Raw genomic sequence first — 21,690 nt, forward strand, 5'->3', positions numbered from 1 at the left:
CCATATTGTCAGTTTCATCATTGTAACATAAAAAATTGTCACTTTTGTAGTATAAGAATTGTTAGGATATTTAGATTAGGTTAAAATTTATTCAATAATAGACTGTTTAAATATGAGCCCATTGTGCTGTCTTTTGCTATTGACTATATTCATTACAGCATAGGTTTTTTTTGTTTATGGTTAACCTCCAGGTAGCAGCTGGAGATCTCCTGCTATTACAACTGATCTCCAGCCAACAGAGATCAGTTCCCCTGGAGAAAATGGCCGTTTTGGCCATTGGACTCTATGGCATTGAAGTCCCTCCCCTCAAACCCCGCCCTCCTCAGGCTCCACCCCCCAAAACCTCCCACCGGTGGCAAAGAGGGACCTGGCAACCCTACAGACGCCCCTTCCCATGCTGGCTCCTCTCCTTTGCCCCCTCTCCCTCCAAATTGGGGTTTTTCCCTCCCCCAAACCCACCTTTCACATCGCTCCTTTGCACCAAAGGGAACTCTCTCACTGCTACAATAAACCTACCATTAAAATTATGGACTGGTCATTTCTTCGTCAGAGGGCAAACGGGCAAATTTAGCAAGGGATCAAATACTTTCCCCCCCTCACTGTATGCAGATGGTTGGAAGTGAAGCTGCCTTCTACTGCATCAGACCCTTGGTCCATCAAAGCCAGTCTTGTCCACTCAGACTGGCAGGGGCTCTTCAGGGTCTCAGGCAGAGGTCTTTCACCTCACCTACTGCCTGGTTATAGTGGGGCATGATATGGGCATGGCTGGACCACCCTATATCTCAGCACCCCTCAAGAATCAGTACTCCAAGGCAAAATCTTATTTGAGGCCTCTGAGGGATACATCTTAATTAAATTTAAAAACCCATACTCTGCATTTCACTTCCAGAGCTACGAGCAGAAATGAAAGAGGCACTCTAACCTAACCAGCTCTTTGCACACTAATTTGTTTATTTTGTTTAGATTTTTATGCTGCTTCTCCAGTGTCCTGCTTGAGGCAGCTTACAAGTAATAATAAAGGTTTCAGAAAATACTTGTTGTTGTTGTTAGGAAAAAAACTCAAACGTAATTTGAAGTCTTCCTTGCAGCCTCAAGGTAAGACTGCAGGGTGATGGTGGTGGTGGTTTTCCAGGCTGTGCCCCTGAGTTTTCATTTAATATCCATTAGAATGCTGAAATTAAACAGGCAAAGCTTTTCCTGCCATGGAAACAATTACGAAGAAAAGTTTTCGCCACTTGATTTCTGCCTTTGAGGCCACTGTTGAAAGAACAGCATCAAGAGTTCGTTAAAAGTTACTAAACTGACCTCTGGGAGAACCTCAAGCAATTATGCAAGAAAGGGATGCAGGAGGCTGCCTTATGCTGAATCAGACCCTTGGTCCATCAAAGTCAGTATTGTCTACTCAGTGGCTCTCCAGGGTCTCAGGCAGAGGTCTTTCCCATCACCTACTTGCCTTGTCCCTTTAACAGGAGATGCCGGGGATTGAGCCTGGGACTTTCGTCATGCCAAGCAGATGCTCTACCACTGAGCCACAGCCCTTCCCGTAAAGGGAATATTAGAAAGTTGAATACATGAAGCTGCCTTCTACAGAATCAGACCCTTGATCCAGCAAAGTCAGTATTGTCTACTCAAGACTGGCAGCAGCTCTCCAGGGTCTCAGGCAGAGGTCTTTCACATCACCTACTTGCCTAGTCCCTTTAACTGGAGATGCCGGGGATTGAACCTGGGACTTTCTGCATGCCAAGCAGATGCTCTACCACTGAGCCACGGTCCCTCCCCATGCTGTGATAATCGATATAGGCAATATTTTGTATTTAAATATTAGGGCTACCTTTGACAATTAATTCCTGGTCTATTGAAATCACTTAAAAAAAATTAGCTATAGATTACAGCCAGGTAGCAGACTTTGCAAATAGATGCTTCTTTGACAGCTAAAATAAGCACTTACCGTGCCATGGTTAAAAAGTAAGCTATTATGCCCATTATACAATCCTCTTGCCAGGACTGGAATTTCATCATAACCGTGACTCTGAGTTGAAATTCAGTCAATAGCTATCCTAAGCTCCTTTGCAAACCACATCACCTCTAAATATTGTCGAAGGCTTTCACGGTCAGAGTTCATTGGTTCTTGTAGGTTATCCGGGCTGTGTAACCGTGGTCTTGGAATTTTCTTTCCTGACGTTTCGCCAGCAACTGTGGCAGGCATCTTCAGAGTAGTAACACTGAAGGAGAGACACTGTCCTTCAGTGTTACTACTCTGAAGATGCCTGCCACAGTTGCTGGCGAAACGTCAGGAAAGAAAATTCCAAGACCACGGTTACACAGCCCGGATAACCTACAAGAACACATCACCTCTGATTCATAATTACCATCTGGATGAAAGCCCATGACGGAATCCCCAGTTTAAAATTAAGCTTTTATTAGATTTGTACAGTACATCCAAAGTAGATTAATAATATTAGAGAGCCAGTGGTGGACACTGCTAAAAGGGAGATCTAGGCTTGCGATAGCTTAAATGGAATCCTTTGATTTCCAACATACATGTCCATCCCTAGCAGAATTCTGCCATCTCTAACAGAATCACACCCTTCAAATTCCTTTGAAGTCAATGGAATTAGAATAGTATAACTCCGTTGTTACATTTAGTCATTTAATCTAAGGAAATAAGGTGGGACAGGAGCACTTTAAATATGTTTGTCAGGTCATAGAACGTTGTACTCTATGCCTATAACTCAAGGTTACAGGCCAATCTGTACACATTCCCCCCCCTTCAAGCTACAGCTGATTTAGGGTGACCCCCGCTGGGGTTCTCAAGGCCAGAGTCTTTCGGAGGTTTGCCATTGCCTGCCTCCGCATCACGCCCCTGGTATTCCTTGCAGGTCTCCTGTCCAAATGCTGACTAGGGCTGACACTACTTAGCTTTCAAAACCGGGCTAGTCTGAGCCACCCAGCCGACTTTCTCTACCACTTAAGGAAGAATCAAACTGGCTTACAATCACCCTCCCTTCCCCTCCCAACAACAGACACCCTGTGAGATGGGTGGTGGTGAGAAAGCTGTGACTAGCCCAAGGTCACCCAGCTGGCTTCATATGGAGTGGGGAAACCAACCTGGTTCACCAGATCAGAGCCCACCGCTCTTAACCACTACACCACGCTGGCTCTCAAAGGTTACTCCCCTACCACTGGAATGCCTCGTTCATTCAGTTAATACAGTGTAGAAGATTTATGTCCCGTCTTTTTCCTTGTGTCCTGATCCCTATTTTTTTTAACTTGTCATGAGTCCTGTTCAAGTTACTCCATGCACGCAGTATGCATGTACAGCGTATACTGTTATTTTTCCTCATACATGCATTGAACGATTCTCACGTTACATTCAACACATGTACCGCTGAACGTGAGATTTAAACCTCACAATTATCCAAGCACTGGTCCTGTCTGTCACTTGAAGTTAACATGTGCCAGCTCTTTCTTGCCAACTGGTGTACCCATGTATGTGCAGGATGGATATGCGTTTTAACTTGTGGACAAGGCAATGGCTTCCAAGAAAGCAGGGAAGCCAGGCTGATGGCGCAACCTCATCCTCCTGCAAGGGCACATTGAACTGCTGACCTCGAGACCACTGCTTTCTGCCCACTCCTCCAGGACCTCCACCCCAGCAGCCAAACCTGCCCCCACTGTACAAAAGAATTGTTTAAAAGTTGCAGTTCATGAGAACCCCCCCCCCACAAATAATTTCAACTAGCAAGCAAAGGGAGAAGCCTGTGATGCTAAATGGATTCTTTCCCCCCCTCCCCATTGGTTGAAATAATATTAAAAGATCTCTGTTCCCTCATAGCTGAATGATAAGCACCAGGATGGCTGTACTTGAAACCCCCTGTAGAGGCAGCGTGGTACAGTGGTTAAGGGTGGCGGACTCCACCCTGGAAAACCAGGTTTGATTCCCCACTTCTCCACATGAGCAATGGACTCTAACTGGGAGAACCAGGTTGGTTTCCCCACTCCTCCACATTAAGCCAGCTGGGTGACCTTGGGTTAGTCAGTTCTCTGAACTCTCTCAGCCTCACCTACCTCACAAGGTTTCTGTTGTGGGGAGAGGAAGGGAAGGCGATTGTAAGCAGGTTTGAGACTCCTTAAAGGTAGAGAAAAACAGGGCATAAAAAACCAACTCTTCGTTATCATGCATGGTGCAACATTACCGTTGTAAGACCCCTTTCATGGCAAGTGGGACACCCATCCCTCAGAAGTGCAATGATTCACTGTATTACTAAACTTGTCCGGAATATCTAGGTGGTTCGGTTTTCCATGAAACCTTGGAAAAAGCAGCCGCCACGAGTTGGCAGAAGCAGGGATGTTTGGCGGGGGCAAAGAGAAGAGTGTGAGGAATTCCAAAAATACTCAGAACTCAGCAAGTACCAATAAACTTACAATGATAACCAAGGACACATCCATTTACCTAGAACAATGACAACCAAATGTTTGAACATATCTTTTATTTATTCAAAAGCTAGGGTATGACAAAGAGGGTTAAAATGTAATATGCCACTTTTTTACATAAACTGCTGCTCGACCATCTATCCAAGACTTGTTGAGATGTCTCCCTGTCCAAAAATGCTCACAAACACATAACCATTGATATTTTATACACAAATGTTTATTCCTCAAATAAACAGCCCCTTTAAACACAAGGAATGGAATCTAAATCCTCATCAAGATGAATCCAAAACAAAAAACCTCCCAGTACTCTGTATAATCACTGTGTTCTTGGTCACTACGGGCTTTTAACATCAAAGTAAACAAGGACGTGTTATTTAAAAATCATGCTACAGGATTTCTAAGCTCTGCCTCTGATCCGTTCTATGGCGATCTGCAGTGTCTTAAAAATTTTACATCACCAGGTCTGAACCAAGTGTGGAACAGCTGTGCACTTAAACACAAAACCCCCCCCCCCGAGAAATAAAGTTACAAGACATAGTCAAGTTCATAGCGAATGTAGGTGTTCTTATCGTCATTGTAGATGCGCGGGTAATGCGCTATCAGAGCGTCCTGTGAGCCGATATAGATGGAGTTGTAGATCTTCCAATACACATCTCTGACTTTCCTGGCAGGGTGAAACAAACCCTAGAAAAAACAGAAGAGGAAAATTAAACGCCCACACGCCCCACAGAATATTTTAAACTGTTTAAAAGAAACAGCGGTCCATCATATCAACCCTAGCTGAGGTTGGAATGTGCACAACAGCTACATCTGTGTCTTCTGGAGCTTTTGGCTACTGGCCTTTCTAAGGCTCACCATGAGAGTCACTAAAAAAAAGGAGCTTCAAAAACAGCTTTTACAAGCAGCGCAATAGGGGGGAGAAGGGCCAGTTTGGGGGAGGGGCCGAAGCCCCACTGCATATGTGCAAGCCCTCCGAAATCAGGGGATTCCAGATTGCAGGGTGTCGCCATCTCAGCTGGGCTCAAAAACAAATAAAGTATTTAATTACACCACTATCGAGACTCCATAAAATCTGCTATTGGGCAGGTTACTATGAATGTGTTATGACCTAAATAAAGAGGGCTGTCATTGGATGGACGCTTTCTAGATCAGGAGTGTCAAACTCCTTTGTTATGAGGGCCGGATATGACATGTCACTTGGTCGGGCTGGGCCATGCCCCGCCAGCCCAGATCGGGACTGGGGTGGCGGCGGCTGGCTCGCAGGCCGGTAAGAGTTCTCAAGGGGCTGGATCCGGCCCACAGGCCTTATGTTTGACACCCCTTTTCTAGAGTCTTTCTACAGTTAACACTCCATCCCACATGTTCTCTTACTATCTAAGAGAGCTTCTCTGCTTTCTCACTGTGCACATGCTTACAAAAATGTAACTGAAGTGCCAAAATCACTGTTCTAATTCGTAATTTATTTATTTATCATATTTATAGCCCGCCCTCAATTCCCGGCCAAGCTAGGCTCAGGGCAGGTCACACTGCAGCAAGCTTGGGATTTTCTGTTCATGGCAGACATTCAGTGACAAAAACTAACAGGGGAAGGATTTATCCACCAGCCCTAAATAGGCACCAACTCTTATGATGCAATTTCCCCCCCCCCCCAAACATGAAATGACTTGCAAATGGAGTTCTGTAAACTAAGAGGCAGCCTTTTGGTTAAATTACTGCTCTCGATCTTATAAATTACTTCCCCCCTCCCTCCCACGAGCTTACAGGAAAACCTACCTGTAAACAATACTGCAACATTCGGCAAGGCCCAATCGCGACCCTCAGGCCCTCCAAAGCCCCCATGACTGCTTGAATGACATGAGGCGACGTCTCAAACACGTTTGGCCACACGTAATTTAACAGGTGGTTCAGTGAGTCTTCACAGCCGAAGCCATACACCCCAAGAGACATGTGCTGCACCACTGCGCTGGCCGTCTGCCTGTGGACAAGGTCTCTGGAAAGGAGAAATGAGGCGGGTACATTTAGTCGCTTGCCCCGGTTCCAAGGACACGCATCTCCTGGGGGTTAGTCTGATTCGGTCCCTGATAAATCGGTACTGCTGCCCCTCCCTCTCATTTAAGCGTAAGAATGGCCCTGCTGGATCAGGCCAAGGTCCATCAAGTCCAGCTGTCTGTTCACACAGTGATTGTGTGCTTGCATTTGGGGGGGGGAGTACACTTTGGATGGCAGGCCTGTGAGCCCCCTTGGAGTACTCTCCCAGAAGCTCCCTAAACTTGGGGGAGGGGGCAAAAGAGCTGCTGGGAAAAAGGAGAGCACTTAAAAATTTCTGCATATCCAAGCACCTGTGCACATCTGAAATGTGCTTCTATCTCAGTAAAAAAAGAAAAATCTCCAGTTCCCTGTTAACCATGTTTTGCTGCTGACGGAAGACCCTTGGCTAGTGTATGCAGCGGTGGTGACTCGCAGGAGCAGCGTGCAACAAGTAAGGAACATGCGGGGGCGGGGAGGCCGGGGGAGAGTGCAAGTGAGCCTCACACAACCACACACAATAGGAGAAACACTCGTCAAACCTTGTTTGATGATAGCTGTCGAAGAGGGATGGAAGCCAAAAAGAAAATACAAGAAATACCTCTAACGAGCAACATGATAAAAGCTTGAATTGAAATTATGTCAAATGACATCGAGGAGCAACTTGTTTCGAAAATAAAAAATTCGCCATGTTTCGCTTTGCAGTGTGATGAATCGACAGACGTTTCTAATTGCAGTCAGTTGCTCGTATTTGTCCGCTTTTTAGACAACACTATTAAAGAGGAATTATTGATTTCGCGGAAACTGGAAACGACGTCAAAAGTTATCGACGTCATGAATATAATAGCAGAGTATTTTGAGAAACATAGCATTATGTGGGAAAAGCTCACTGGCTTCTGTACGGATGGCGCTCCAGCCATGTTAGGATCACGCTCCGGTCTAGCAACATTAATAAAACAGAAGAATCCTTCAGCAATAACAACTCATTGTATCATACATCGTCAGGCGTTAGCTTCCAAGAGTCTTCCTAAAAGCCTTGTTAATACCATGGAAATGGCCATAAAAGTGGTCAATGTTATTAAAAGTAGCGCCTTAAATACACGCCTTTTTAAAAATCTGCACCGAAATGGATTCCGATCATGAGACTCTTCTTTTCCACACCAAAGTTCATTGGCTATCGAAAGTTCAAATAACCTTCCCAGCATATTGCCTAAGAGGTTGAGCTGTTTCTAGCCGAGAAGAAAATTAAAGATTTACTAGAACTGTTTTCTGATTCGAAAAGTCAGATGCATTTGGCTTATCTTGTGGATATTTTCTCACATTTGAATAAACTAAACTTACAGTTGCAAGGTTCTGGAAACAAATTTAGCAGGTGTGGGAAAAATTTTTATGTTTGAAGATAAACTGCATGCTTTTATTTGCAAACTTCAATTATGGGTAGGCGAAAACAATTATTCTGCGTTTGTGACATTAAAAGCACTGGTCGATGATAGTAAAGATGACATGATCACCGCAAATATACAAGACAACATCAGAAGTCATCTGCAAATGCTGGTCGATGAATTCCACTGTTACTTCCCGGAATATAACCAGAAAGAATCAAAAGATACCCAAAAGCTGATTTGCAATCCTTTTGGTATTGCTGTTGAAGAGGTTGCAGAAGAAATCCAGGAAGAGCGCTCATTTAATTCCAAAATGATAGGCACTGTAAGGATGCGTATGAATCAGTTTCTCTTGAAGAGTTCTGGTGTAAAAAAGCAATTTCATATCCTACAGTTCGGGGATTCGCCTTGCGATATCTTATGCTCTTCTCCACAACTTATTTATGCGAAAAAGGGTTTTCTGCTTTGCTTATAATTAAGAACACGACAATAAATCGATTGGAAGCAAGTGATGATATTTGTGTAGCTCTGAGCAACAGTATTAGCCCCAGAATTGCCCAGCTTGTAAAAAGGATGCAAGCTCAAAAATCACATTGATTTACAATTAAAAGGTCTATTATAAAAAATATATTCAAATATTATTCTAAGTTTAATGTTTAACTAACAGTTATGATTAAAGTTTTTATTTTCAAATTCTCGGAATTTTTATTTTGAACCTTGGGGTCCCTGCACCGAACAAAAAAGTCCTAGTGGTCCCTGGTCAAAAAAAGGTTGGGAACCACTGGTCTAGACAAACTGCAAACTAACAAGTCACAGGGACCAGATGGTATTCATCCTAGAGTTCTTCAAGAACTCAAATGGGAAATTGCTGAACTTCTAACAAAGATATGTAATATGTCCCTTCAATCAGCCTCTGTACCAGAGGACTGGAGAATGGCCAATGTAACACCCATTCATAAAAAAGGTTCCAGGGGGGACCCAGGAAATTACAGGCCAGTTAGCTTAACGTCTGTTCCGGGTAAATTAGTGGAAAGCATTATTAAAGATAAAATTGTCAAGCATATAGAAGGGCAAGATCTGCTGGGCAAAACCCAACATGGCTTCTGTAAGGGTAGGTCCTGTCTCACTAACCTATTAGTTTTTTTAAAGCGTCAATAAGCATGTGGACAGGAATGAGCCTGTGGAATATTGTGTATTTGGATTTCCAACAAGCTTTTGACAAAGTCCCCCACCAAAGACTGCTAAGCAAACTTCATAGTCACGGGATAAGAGGACAAGCCCTCTTACGGATTGAGAGCTGGCTGAAAAATAGGAAGCAGAGAGTAGGAATCAATGGTCAGTTCTCACAATGGTGGGATGTGAGCAGTGGGGTGCCTCAGGGATCTGTGTTGGGACTGGCGCTTTTCAACCTGTTCATCAATGACCTGGAGTTGGGGTTAAACAGTAAAGTAGCCAAGTTTGCAGATGACACCAAATTATTTAGGGTGGTTAAAACAAAATCGGACTGTGAAGAGCTCCAGAAGGATCTCTGCATACTGGAAGGATGGGCATTAAAATGGCAAATGAGATTCAATGTAAGTGTAAAGTGATGCATATTGGGACAAAAAATCCCAACTTCACATATACACTGATGGGATCTGTGCTGGCAGCGACAGACCAAGAAAGGGATCTTGGGGTGGTAGTGGGTAGCTCAATGAAGATGTCAACCCAGTGTGCGGCTGCTGTAAAAAAGGCAAATTCCATGCTGGCCATAATTGGACGAGGAATAGAGAATACAACTGCTGATATCATACTGCCCTTGTACAAATCTATGGTGAGACCACACTTGGAATACTGAGTACAGTTCTGGTCACCACACCTAAAAAAGGATATTACAGAGCTTGAGAAGGTGCAGAAAAGAGCAACCAAAATGATTAGGGGACTAGAGCAACTGTCCTATGGGGAGCGGTTAAGACGCTTAGGGCTGTTTAGCTCTGAAAGAAGGCGGCTGAGGGGAGACATGATAGAGGTCTATAAAATTATGCATGGTTTGGAGAGAGTGGACAGGGAGAAGTTTTCCTCCCTCTCCCATAATACTAGAACACGGGGTCATCTGCTAAAGCTGGAGGGTGAGAGATTCAAAACAGATAAAAGGAAGTATTTTTTCACAATGCATAGTTAAATTGTGGAACTCCCTGCCCCAGGATGTGGTGATGGCTGCCAGCTTGGAGGGCTTTAAGAGGGGAGTGGACATATTCATGGAGGAGAGGGGTATTCATGGCTGTTAGAATGGATACTAGTCATGCTGCATACCTATTTTCTCTAGTATCAGAGGAGCATGCCTATTATTTGGGGTGCGGTGGAACACAGGCAGGATGGTGATGCTGCAGTCGTCTTGTTAGTGGCTTCCTAGAGGCACCTGGTTGGCCACTGTGTGAACAGACTGCTGGACTTGATGGGCCTTGGTCTGATCCAGCAGGGCCTTTCTTATGTTCTTATGAGCTCTCTTTCCCTGCGGATTCCTCCCTCCCACATCAGCCCTCCCTTCTTCTGCTGTTTTCAAGTGCCTGACCCCCAGGATACGATTTCAGGGCACCCTGTCACAGAAGAAGGGGGGGCAGGAAAATCTGATCCTGCAAACACCGCTTCACCCCATTGCAGCTAACTAAAAGATTAGTACCTTTGGCCAACTTCTCTAAGAGGCCACAGAAAATGAAGATTAAAACAGATTCATACAAAAGAAAACAATCTTTTGTCCTCAGCTCACCAGTAAAGCCACTGTTACAAAAGCAGTTCAAAAATAACTGGGACATGATCTATAATGAATTGAGATTAATACTACAAAAGAATATACCCAAAACACCAGAAATGATGCTACTGAGTATGATTCCAGACGACTTAGCAATACAAAGAACTTTTTTGATTTATGCCACAACAGCTGCGAGACTGCTTTATGCAGCGAAATGGAAAGGGCTAGAAACTCCTGGGAAAAAAGACTGGATTGTTAAAATGTTTGAAGTGGCAGAAATGGCAAAACTCACAGCTATTCTAAATGAAGAAAATGACGTTCGGTTTTTGGGGGAATGGGGGGCGTGGATGCATTATTGTGAATATGAGTTAAAAATGGGAAGAATGGAAGAATACTTTCTAATCTGATCCAGAGGATTATTTCTGATCTTTTTTATAATGATTAAGTATAAGTATATTTACTAACAGACTATGGTTTTTTTTTCTATATATGGTATTGATAGTTTATTAAGATTAGATTACCTACGACGGGATGAACTTTTTATTAAGAGGCAGATAGAGGTGAAGGGGAAGTCAAAAAACTTTTCCATTTTTCTTTTTTCTTTTTTTATTATATGATATGGAACTATAACAACTTTAAGTTAGAATTGAAATTTGATATTGTTATAGATGTTGTTCAATGTAATGGAAAACTTCTAGTATAAAACCTAATAAAATTTATATATATATAAAAAAAAAATAACTATCTGGGCCTGCTGCATATTTCTAATCCTTAACAGAAAGTATTTAAATTCTACTACTGAAAAGAGATGTTTGTTTCCCAGATGTATAGATAGAATATCAGGATTCCTTTGAGGTCTTCCCACCTTCAAATTGTTCTCTCTTCCTAAGGATTCTGGGCAAGAGAGAGAGCGCGCCATCCCCAAAGAAACTCAGAAGGGACCACAGTTCATAAAAGATTAAAAAGTGACTGACCTGTCCATTAAAGCATCTTCAAGCAACGGGGTTACGGCATAGATGTAGTCCTTCCCCATTTCCCCAATATATTCGAAGAGGAAGGAAAGAGACTTTAGAACACCATTCTGGACATTCAGCTCTGGGACTCGATACTCGTTCATAAGGGCGGGCAGGACTGTGAAGGGGGAGCAGGTCTCAGCTACAATGGCGATGGCAACCGTCGTACACACGCGGTTCTGCCTCTCTTGTACTTTCAAATTATTCAGCAGGGTGGCCAGCACATCGTGGGGTCTAGAATACGATAAAAGCATAAAACTTTCAGCAATGACACCACCAACAGGAATCCGCTACAGTGGCGACTGCTACATTCTGAACATTCCCAAACTGTTGCCATTCCGGGTCACCATTCACTGATTCTGCCCTAAGTCCGCACAAGTGAAACTCAAATCCTCTTCTGGCTCAAATCACGCCTGTTAAGGATTCTAACATCCATACAGTAGAACCTCCGATTAGATATCCTGCCGCAGTCATCATGAACAATCCTATCATTTTAATATCTGCAAGAGCTGGACTTCACCCCAAAGTACCCGAAAGAACAACTAAGTAAGCAGACGGTCTCATATGGGAAAAAAATCTCAGAAAGCTGAAGTATGAATCTCACGGGGCTGTACTGAACTGGCAAATGAAACTCCCAATAACAAATTTGTAAGTAGAAAACTGGAGTATTTTAATAAAGCTTTCAAGCTGGATTTAACAGCTCAAATCATCTATCCTTTACAGAAGTATTTTCTTTCATCACTTAAAAAAAACGCAGATGCTTACCCAATAGCTTTTGCGATATAACCAAATGTATTTACAGTTGCTCGCCGGATAGCTTTCTTATGTGCTTTTAGCAACTCGAGCAGTTCAAAGCAGATCCTCATCCACTCCCGGGCAGAGACATATTCCGCTCCCCTAAATAAAAAGAGAAAGTACTTCTGCTTTAGAAAAGTTAGGATATATTGTTATGTAAACATCTAGACTTACAATGTATTATGAACGCTGGTTACAGGACTACATTCACGGTGATAAAGGTAGTCCTGACTCACGGGGTGACGTCACATCCCGACATTGCCTTCCCCAGTCATCTACATTTTACCTCCAACAAGCTCATTTTATCGACCTCGAAAGGACGGAAGGCCGAGTAAACCTTGAGTCGGTTGCCTGAAACTGACTTCCGTCAGGATCTAACTCAGGTCGTGAGCAGAGCTTTTGACTGCAGTACTGCAGCTTACCACTCTGTGCCACAGTGACAAGGGCAAAAAGTAGAGGATACTGGCACATGTAAACGCACTACGACTTCAACCCTTATCATGGGCGATAGCACAGAGCAGTTTTTGCACCTCCCAGATGTTCCTCAAAATGCTGTTTCTGGGTAAATACCTGGAACAGCATTGTGGGAACTGGGGGGGCTGCCACGGGAAGACAACTAGTAACCTCCCCGCCAAAGCACTATTTGACAGGATCGAACCCATACATTTAAACTGGCCTTTTATTAACTATGCACCGTTTTCTTTAAAAAAATCTGAAAAACGCATTATTTGTGAGGATCTAACAATATATGGTTTTGATCTAAGAAGAGCAAGTCACCCTACCTGTCTGCAATACGGCCGACCAGGTCGATACAATTCTCCTGCACTTTCTCGTGTCTGTTCTTCAAGATAGGCGTGAGCCTTGGTAGCAAGTCTTTGATCGGAGGCGTCATCTTGTGCATTCCTGTTCAACACCGAGCAAAACTGTTAAGTCTCCAGTTCTCTTTTGCAAGACAGAATTCATTTCTTAAAGATGTGCATTTATTTAGCAAAATTTATTACTCCCCCCGGGCCACCAAGGCAGCTAACAAATTAAAACGTACATAATAAAGCTACACTTTTAACCACTAAAGCAAGAGAGTTGGCTTTTCATACCCTGTTTTTATCTACCTTAAAGAGTCTCAAAGTGGCTTATAATCACATTCCCTTCCTCTCCCCACAACAGACACCTTATGAGTTAGGCGAGGCTGAGAGAGTTCAGAGAGAACTGGGACTGGCCCAAGGTCACCCAGCTGGCTTCATGTGGAGGAGTGGGGAATTGAACCTGGTTCTCCGGATTAGAGTCCGCCGCTCTTAACCACTACACCACACTGGCTCTCTCCACACTAATCCCCCAACCCCACACACATTATTAAAAACAGTGCTAAAATATAACAACATAAAAACAACGATTAAATCATTGGGTAGGAAGGACGGAACATTGAGGGAATGAAACCACTGAGGGAATGAAAGATGGCAAGAGAAGGGGACAGATGAATCTCCCCATGGAGAGTTGCAGAGCTTTGGTGCCACTTACCAATGACGTTCACAATGGCTTTAAGTGCTCCTAGGATACTGCCCAACACTTCAGGATATTCTTCACCCAGGTATTCATACAACACTACACCCAAATGCCCCATCAATTTTTCCTAGGGGAAAGAGAAAAAAAAAAAGAGTCAGCTCATAACCCCATTTGCCTCTCAATGAAACAAAGAGCGTTCCTCCTGCACTAAGAGCCCACGCGGACGGAAGAGCCTCTTGCTGGCTGAAGGAACAAGCCGTCAAGAATTGCAGGATCTAACCCCAAGTTTAAGCAAGGACAGAAAGATACCTCCAGTTAAAGGATATCAGACAACAGGTGTTACAAGAAGAAGAGTTGGTTTTTATGCATACCTCTTGACACGTTTTCATTACGACCGCGGTACGAGATATCAGGTCGGCAGCCTGCTGTCTGACTTTGGCTGATTTGTTGTTCAGACGCCACAAAACCGTACCACAGATCTGGGGCAGGTATGGCTTGACTCGCTTGCCGAGAGCATTAACCACGGTGCCAAAGCCATTCAACATCACAGAGTCCTGTTCACCAAAAAAAAGGGGGGGTTAAAACACACTGTTTTAATGTGGCTGTATCGCCAACATTTTACTTCACTTCTAATGACCAGAGAGGCAAGAGCCCTGAGAATTATCAGCACTTCACTCCTCCACTAGGTATCCATCCATCTAAGCTTAGCCTGGAACAGATTCGTACCTCTGTGGTCTGCTCTTGGAAGGCGTACAAAATGCCATCAATCAGCTGCTCTTCCAGCTTATGGTCAATGTCAGCGGCACCCAGATTCCCCATGATCTTCTCAATGGTCTCCATCACCATTTTCCGGTACTGCTCAGCCTCGTCTTTCAGGTCATCCACAATCCTGGAAATTATTTCTGCGGCCCCAACTTTGTTGGCCAGCTCTACGGTTGTGTCAACCAACTGAAACGTAGACACACACAGAAACAGTTTTGAGCAAACTAGCAGTGACCACTCCAGACACCTAGTCCCAAAATGAAAAAAAGAACACCGCCCCTCACCATTCTGTCCCCCTCCCAAAAAATCTATTTACTGGAAGTAAAAGAAGTGACTGGGGGAGTAGCAGAGGTTCCTGGCATGTAGCATAATAATATTTGGAAATGTTAGAATGAACATTTCTTCCTTATTCATGTAACTATTTGGATAAACTAAAATATATTTCTGCCATCAAAATATGAAACTGAAATGCCAAACAGCTTGACCTAGGACGCTGCATTCAGGAGTGCTTTTGGCAGCTCTACTCCTAAGAGTCAGGCCTCATGCATAAATCTTATTCTTGCACACAAATAACTGGGATGGCTAATGAACTACAAACATCTCACAGCAACTTGAGAGGTTGCATAAACGTCCCAGCAATCCAGCCCTGTTTTCTTCTGAAACCAGATCTAGAGCTACCAAATGAGTCATGCTTGATACCCAAACACTTCCATCTAGTCCCCAATACCCACAAAGCTCAAAGTCGCCTATAAACTAAAAGCCAACCGTACTTGTCTGTAATTTCTTCTGTCCAGTGCCATTCTGTGCTGCCAGAAGTGCTTGAAAAATGGAGGAAGAATCTCTGTTTTAATGTAGTTTGCTTCGACACCGTCTGTGCCACAGCACTGCTTTACCACCTGGGAGGAAAAGATAGCAAGCCAGTATGAATTTCCCATTTCTCCAAAAGAAAAAAGAGTTACGCTACAAATTGTGAGGCGTACCTACTTTGGAAAGGGAGCTGGATGCATTTTTAAAAACTGTCCAGTTCTAAGTAGAATATAGAAAAGAGCAAGAGTCCAGGAGCACCTTTAAGACTAACAAAATTTCTGGAAGGGTTTGAGCTTGGTCCCTTCCAACTCTAAAGCAAATTTTCCCATCGGAGGAAGGCTCCTTAGGCTGGACGAAGGCTTCAGTCCTGATTGAGCAAGGTGGTCAGACACAAGCCCGTCTCTCGAGCAGAGTGCGGATCTCAGGATATGAACATGAGCTGATCCTTCTGTTAAACCTGCTTTGTTTGCCGAGTGTCACGTTACATCTTGTTATATTAAGCCACCTCAGAAAAATTTCTTTTGGCAGTTCAGCACAAGTGGAAGTAGATAAAACAAGTCTAGAGCCGGAGTTGGGAAGCCCTCAATTCAAAGCTTTGCTCAGGCAAGCCTGCGTGCCTCAATACCAGCCCCTCTTCTTCACTCTGGGATAATACGGTCCTACCTTTTAGGATTCGCGTAAAGAATGAAGTGTTTCAATCACTCAAGATAAAACACTACATGAAAATACAAGTTGGGGGTTTTGGGGCACCATGAAGCGTATTTGCATTTTTGTCAGTTACTACAGCGGTACAGTTACAATCTCTCCTCCCAGACGTGGAAATCCCTTCCTTGTGTGCATTTGTTTTTGCAGCCAACTTACGGCAACCCTGTACAGTTTTCAAGGGAAGAGAGGCTCAGAGGTGGTGTGCCACTGCCTGCCTCTGCGTAGCAACCCTGTACTTCCTCCGTGGTCTCCCAACCAAGTACTAGCCAGGGCTGACCCTTCTTAGCTTCTGAGATCTGACAAGATCAGGCTAGCCTGGGGCTATCCAGGGCAGGGCATATAACATTTCAAATCCTCAATTAACAACACTAAACCCCCCCCACCCACAGAATATTATGATGTTCTCACCTTCAACACAATCTTTTTCATTTCTTCATCCGGAGACTGGAACTCTCTGATAAGGATCAACATGACTTCTCTGGTGTAGTAATTGGCGTACTCGGCATCCATCAGCGGAATCAGGTAGCCGATGGCTTTCAAAAATGCAGCCAGACCCTATCGAGACGTAAGTTTGCAATGAACCTGAAGAATATCAAAACATCCCCTTCCCCCAAACTAAATAAACAATGAAGGAAAAGCTGAGAACACGCAGGCTCACCTTTCCCCTGTGTTGACGGATACCCTTCCACAGGGGCTTCAGGACAGAGTCAAAAGATTCTATGCCGTACGGAGTGGCCGCCTCAGCTAAAGCCGCAATAGCCAAAGCGCTGATGGTGCGCACTTTCTGCTGCTCGTCCACCAAGCCTGCAAAATAAATACGGTGTTCATTCTACCTTTCAGAGCCCAAGCGGAGCATCGGCCGATGTAATAGAACTACAAAAGCATGCAGTTTACTGAAATCAGCATGGTGCCTTTCACACAGGAAACACACAGGAAATTGCCTTATACTGAATCAGACCTTTGGTCCATCAAAGTCAGTATTGTCTAAGACTGGCAGCGGCTCTCCAGGGTCTGAGAAGGAGGCCTTTCAGATCACCTACTGCCTGGTCCTTTTAACTGGAGATTGAGAGCCAGTGTGGTAGAGTGGTTAAGAGTGGAAGACTAATCTGGAGAACTAGGGTTAATTCTCCACTCTTCCACATGAAGCCAACTTGGTGACCTTGGGCTAGTCATACTCTCTCACCCCCACCTACCTCACAAGGTGTCTGTTGTGGGGAGATTGTAAGCTGGTTTGATACTTCTTAAAAAGGTAGAGAAAGTTGGCATACAAAAAAAAACAACTCTTCTCCTCTTCCCCTGAGCCATGGCCCCTTCTTCTCCAACAGTTATTTTTGGTGCATGCTTAAATATGCACGTTTAAATATTTCTGGAGTCAGCCCCCCAAAGTATGGTCAAGTCAAGAAGCACACCACTTCTGAATGCTCTGCACTGTATGCCCCCCCCCCCATACTTTGGTTAAGTTTTCAGCTGCTAATACAACAACTCAATGTGACCCTGCCTACCCCATGGCTTCCTCCTCCTGCACAGAAGGGGCGTTCTGTTCTGCCATCCATATTGCAATGTTCTGTTCAGAGGCAACTGGATACAAACTAGGTCACATCCAAATTCAGCACTGAGAGACTAATTCTCCAAGAAGCACACTCATTACTGACAGCCATAGCCTATTTGGCACATGGGCCGCTTTCGGGAACGTGTATTTCAAGTTGGTACACATTCTCTGCTGCAACACACACACAGTTTCTAAAAGGGAGCAGAAGACACCTACCGTGCTCAATGATTTCCACCAGACTCCTGAGATGAGGCAAAATGGCACAGCCCATCAGAATGGCGATTTGCTGGACTATCTTGATGCCAGTGTGCCTGGCTTGCCAGGACTTCTTGCTCTTACACACCGCTTTCAAGAAAGGCAGCAGAGAAGGAATGCCCAAAGCGGAGGCCACGACGGCGAAGGCTCGAGCCGTTGTGTTACGCACGTACTCATCCATGTTGTCGATATCGGGCCGCATGGTGGAGATCATCGTCGCCAGACCGGCTGCCTGCGAGACAAAAAGGAGTGGCTGGTCAGACACTGCAGACTGATGGGTGGCTCTAGGAAAGCCTTCCATTGATAGTGCGGAGGGATAATTTTTACTATTTCCTCCCACCCATCAGCAGACACCCCCCAGCCCGTTCTTAAGGATCCCAAGTCCTGAAAAATGCAGCTCAAAAGGAGCTCAAGGGGCTGCAGCCAGTATGCACACACATGTCCTGTTCTGGAGCAAAGCTCCACTGATGGTGTTTTTTAAAAAGCTATGTTGCATGCAGATTAGCTTTGGATTTCACACATTAACAGATAACTTCAGGATACAATGGTTCCATATTAACATACCACACCCTCATTAGCACATTATCTGGATACTTACAGGACAATGATTAGCACATTACCTTTGTTACTTTTTGCAGGACAATGATTCAGCTCAAACCCAACCCCTTTCTGACTATATATTACTCTTCCTATACTTGACACTGAGAGACACTGTCCTTCAGTGTTACTCCTCTGAAGATGCCTGCCACAGCTGCTGGCGAAACGTCAGGAAAGAAAATACCAAGACCACGGTTACACAGCCCGGATAACCTACAAGAACCAACGAACTCTGACCGTGAAAGCCTTCGACAATATTTTACTATGTTGCGTGTTCCCAGGAGACTACTGTGGCTCTCTATTGCTAGAATACTGCTATTAATTCTTTTTTTTTTAAAAGACATTTAATATCCTGAGATTAGTATCAAAGTCAAAAAAGCCCACTCTAGCAGCAAACACAACCTTAAAATGGCACACAACACAACCTATGGCTTGCCCTGGGTGCTGTTTTGAACCTATTCCACTACAACTACTACTACTACTACTCTGGATTTCTAGGCCGCTTTTCCTGACTAGGTTGGGCTCGGAGCGGCTTACAACATTTGAACAATTAAAACCTTAGCAGTTCAATAAAATTATCGACAATAATCAAATAAAACAAAATTGGCGCCGTCAGATATAGTGGCAACAATACAACTGTTAACACCATTAATAAAATCATAACGGAAAGCACAAACAGAGGTGAGGAGGAGGAGGGAAGGCCAGCCGGGCGGAAACCATCGCTGTCCTCAGGCATATGCCTGGCGGCGTGCTTATTAACACAACTTATTAGGGAAAAGTACTGCTGGTTACCTTAGCCAAGTTGGAGATAATTTCTCTGCCTTCCACTCTGGCATAGTAGTCTTCATCAATCAGCAAAGGTTCAATGACCACAAGAATCTAGAAGAGACATCAGAAGGGTAAAGATTACACAAACACAGCCTTTAAACTAGTGTTAAACTTAGACAGTCCTATACCCGAGAAAGAATGAACTGATTTAAATGAAGGGTACCACACTTGTTAGTTTCACAGGGAAAAAAAATCTTCCTTCTTCCCTCTGAATCCATCCCGATCATAACTTTTAGCTACCTTTTCCCTCGGATATCCAACACAGGAAACCAAGGAAGACGCTTTTTGCAAGTCAATCAATAATGTATTTTGGTTATCAACCAGCAGAATAAAACATACACTAACAAAGAGGTTATAAGAAAATATATACAATCTTTCATTAACATATACATAAAGAAGCAAGTGCAAGTAACTTTTTGCCAGTAGAAATGGTTCCTACAAACGTCAGCAAATGTTAACTAGGGAACTTACTTGAAATTCCAGAGGAACATATACATTTTTGTGCGACACACACAAGAAAAGTCTGAATAGTCGAAGATTTTTAATGGGCTGTTCTGTATTCCCAACTGTGCACAGAATACAGCTATGAATAGTCATTATCTATGAATCTATGGCAACACAAGCATATGTTAATATGAACTAAAGATGAGCCTAGCATGGCCTTCTCCTACAAAAACAGTGAGTAAAATGTGTTCTCTGCCTCTTAAAAGCCCCCAGCAGCAGTGAAACAAACCTTATGCACGTACGGCCGGACCAAGTCATCCAATTTGTACAGGATCCGATCAATAACTTTGACAAGCAAATGGCGCTCCTGATCTTCAAGTGTTGGTGACATCAGCAGAGGTAAAATCTGATTGAAGAGGGGTCCCGCTCCAAATTCACGAGCTTTATCTGTAATCTGTCGCAAAGCAGCCTATGGAAACAGAACGATACGTGGGGTAGAATTAAAATTAGCCTGTCCCATCTATTCGAGGTACAGCAGGTTCAAGTATCCTCTGCATGAAGAAAAAACGCCCACAACATTTAATGAGGCAGGAACATAAGGAAGGCCCTGCTGGATCAGACCAAGGTCCATCATCCAGCAGTCTGTTCACACAGTGGCCAACCAGGTGCCTCTAGGAAGCCCACAAACAAGACGACTGCAGCTGCATTACCCTGCTTGTGTTCCACAGCACCTAAGGCCTGCTCCTCTGATCCTGGAGAGAATCAGTATGCATCATGACTAGTATCCATTTTGGCTAGTAGCCATTGATAGCCCCATCCTCCATAAGAAAAGCCCTGCTGGATCAGACCAAGGCCCATCAAGTCCAGCAGTCTGTTCACACAGTGGCCAACCAGGTGCCTCTAGGAAGCCCACAAACAAGGCGACTGCAGCAGCAGCATCCTGCCTGTGCTCCAAAGCACCTAATATTATGGTCATGCTCCTCTGATCCTAGAGAGAATAAGAAGGCTATTAACAACAACCATCATGGCTTGAAATAAAAATAACAGCATCTTTACAGAGCCATTATGTTTTACAAGTTGTACTAAGAAATAATTGGCTATGAAATGAACTTATACATAAAATAAAAAGAAGCAAAGGATCTTTCACAGAAGATGATTTTATTTACGATGGTGTTTGAGTTATCTAGTTTTTCTATTTACTGGTTGTCTTGAATTGTAATTTTAAATTGTGGCTTATTTAATGTATTTTTCGCTTGGTTTACACTATAAGGTGCCAGTTCGGTAAGGTAGAAAGGCGGCTGATAAATGTTTTAAATAAATAAATACAAGGAAATGTCAAAACAAGGTAAAAGTATTGGAGGAAAGAAAATCCAGATACACCAAAGGGGTCTACCATACCTTCCTCATTGGTGGGGTGCCATTCTTAATCTTCAAAAGCAGTTTCATGATTTTTCTTTCTTTCTGTTCTTCTGGACTCAGCGTTGATTCGTCGACGTCGACCTGCAATTGATTACGAACACACTGGTTACAGCATGGCCGCATCAACCCCCACCCCCAGACACAAGAGGACAACGCTGCCAAGCCAGAAATCTCACCAGCAGTTTGTCGAAGTACTGTATGTCGTCTGGCTTTAGGAAAGGTAGATTTCCAGAGGGCTGGTCGTTGACACTCTTCATGGTTCTGTCTTCAGTCTGCATGTGGAAGCCAGTCATTCCCCCCAGGGGTGTGGGCGTGGCAGTAAGTTTACGAGCCGGAGTACGAATAGGGACGTAACCAGCCGGAGGAGGGAGAACCTGACAGAAAAGAAGGGTTAAAACAAGTTAGGAGAGACCAAAACATTTCAACTAACAAGTGACTGCCATGAAG

The 21,690-nt window shown here is 43.9% G+C and overlaps 1 protein-coding gene across 2 annotated transcripts in view; it reads right to left on the reverse strand.

Moving 5' to 3' along the window:
* Positions 1 to 4,954: 4,954 nt before the first annotated feature.
* Positions 4,955 to 21,690, reverse strand: part of SF3B1 (splicing factor 3b subunit 1) — a 32,759-nt gene continuing 16,023 nt past the window's right edge. For both annotated transcript variants that reach the window (XM_056861519.1, XM_056861520.1), the window contains 16 exons: positions 21,420 to 21,617; positions 21,223 to 21,324; positions 20,114 to 20,293; positions 19,345 to 19,431; positions 17,917 to 18,187; positions 16,810 to 16,955; positions 16,560 to 16,706; positions 15,410 to 15,535; positions 14,604 to 14,825; positions 14,249 to 14,431; positions 13,893 to 14,004; positions 13,160 to 13,280; positions 12,348 to 12,479; positions 11,544 to 11,816; positions 6,208 to 6,424; positions 4,955 to 5,118 (listed from right to left, as the gene is read on the reverse strand). In XM_056861519.1, coding sequence (XP_056717497.1) covers positions 4,960 to 5,118; positions 6,208 to 6,424; positions 11,544 to 11,816; positions 12,348 to 12,479; positions 13,160 to 13,280; positions 13,893 to 14,004; positions 14,249 to 14,431; positions 14,604 to 14,825; positions 15,410 to 15,535; positions 16,560 to 16,706; positions 16,810 to 16,955; positions 17,917 to 18,187; positions 19,345 to 19,431; positions 20,114 to 20,293; positions 21,223 to 21,324; positions 21,420 to 21,617 — 2,676 coding nt within the window. In that variant the 3' untranslated portion in view covers positions 4,955 to 4,959. The remainder of the gene's footprint in view (positions 5,119 to 6,207; positions 6,425 to 11,543; positions 11,817 to 12,347; positions 12,480 to 13,159; positions 13,281 to 13,892; positions 14,005 to 14,248; positions 14,432 to 14,603; positions 14,826 to 15,409; positions 15,536 to 16,559; positions 16,707 to 16,809; positions 16,956 to 17,916; positions 18,188 to 19,344; positions 19,432 to 20,113; positions 20,294 to 21,222; positions 21,325 to 21,419; positions 21,618 to 21,690) is intronic.

This window comes from Euleptes europaea, chromosome 15 (genome assembly GCF_029931775.1).
Source record: "Euleptes europaea isolate rEulEur1 chromosome 15, rEulEur1.hap1, whole genome shotgun sequence".
Taxonomy (NCBI): domain Eukaryota; kingdom Metazoa; phylum Chordata; class Lepidosauria; order Squamata; family Sphaerodactylidae; genus Euleptes; species Euleptes europaea.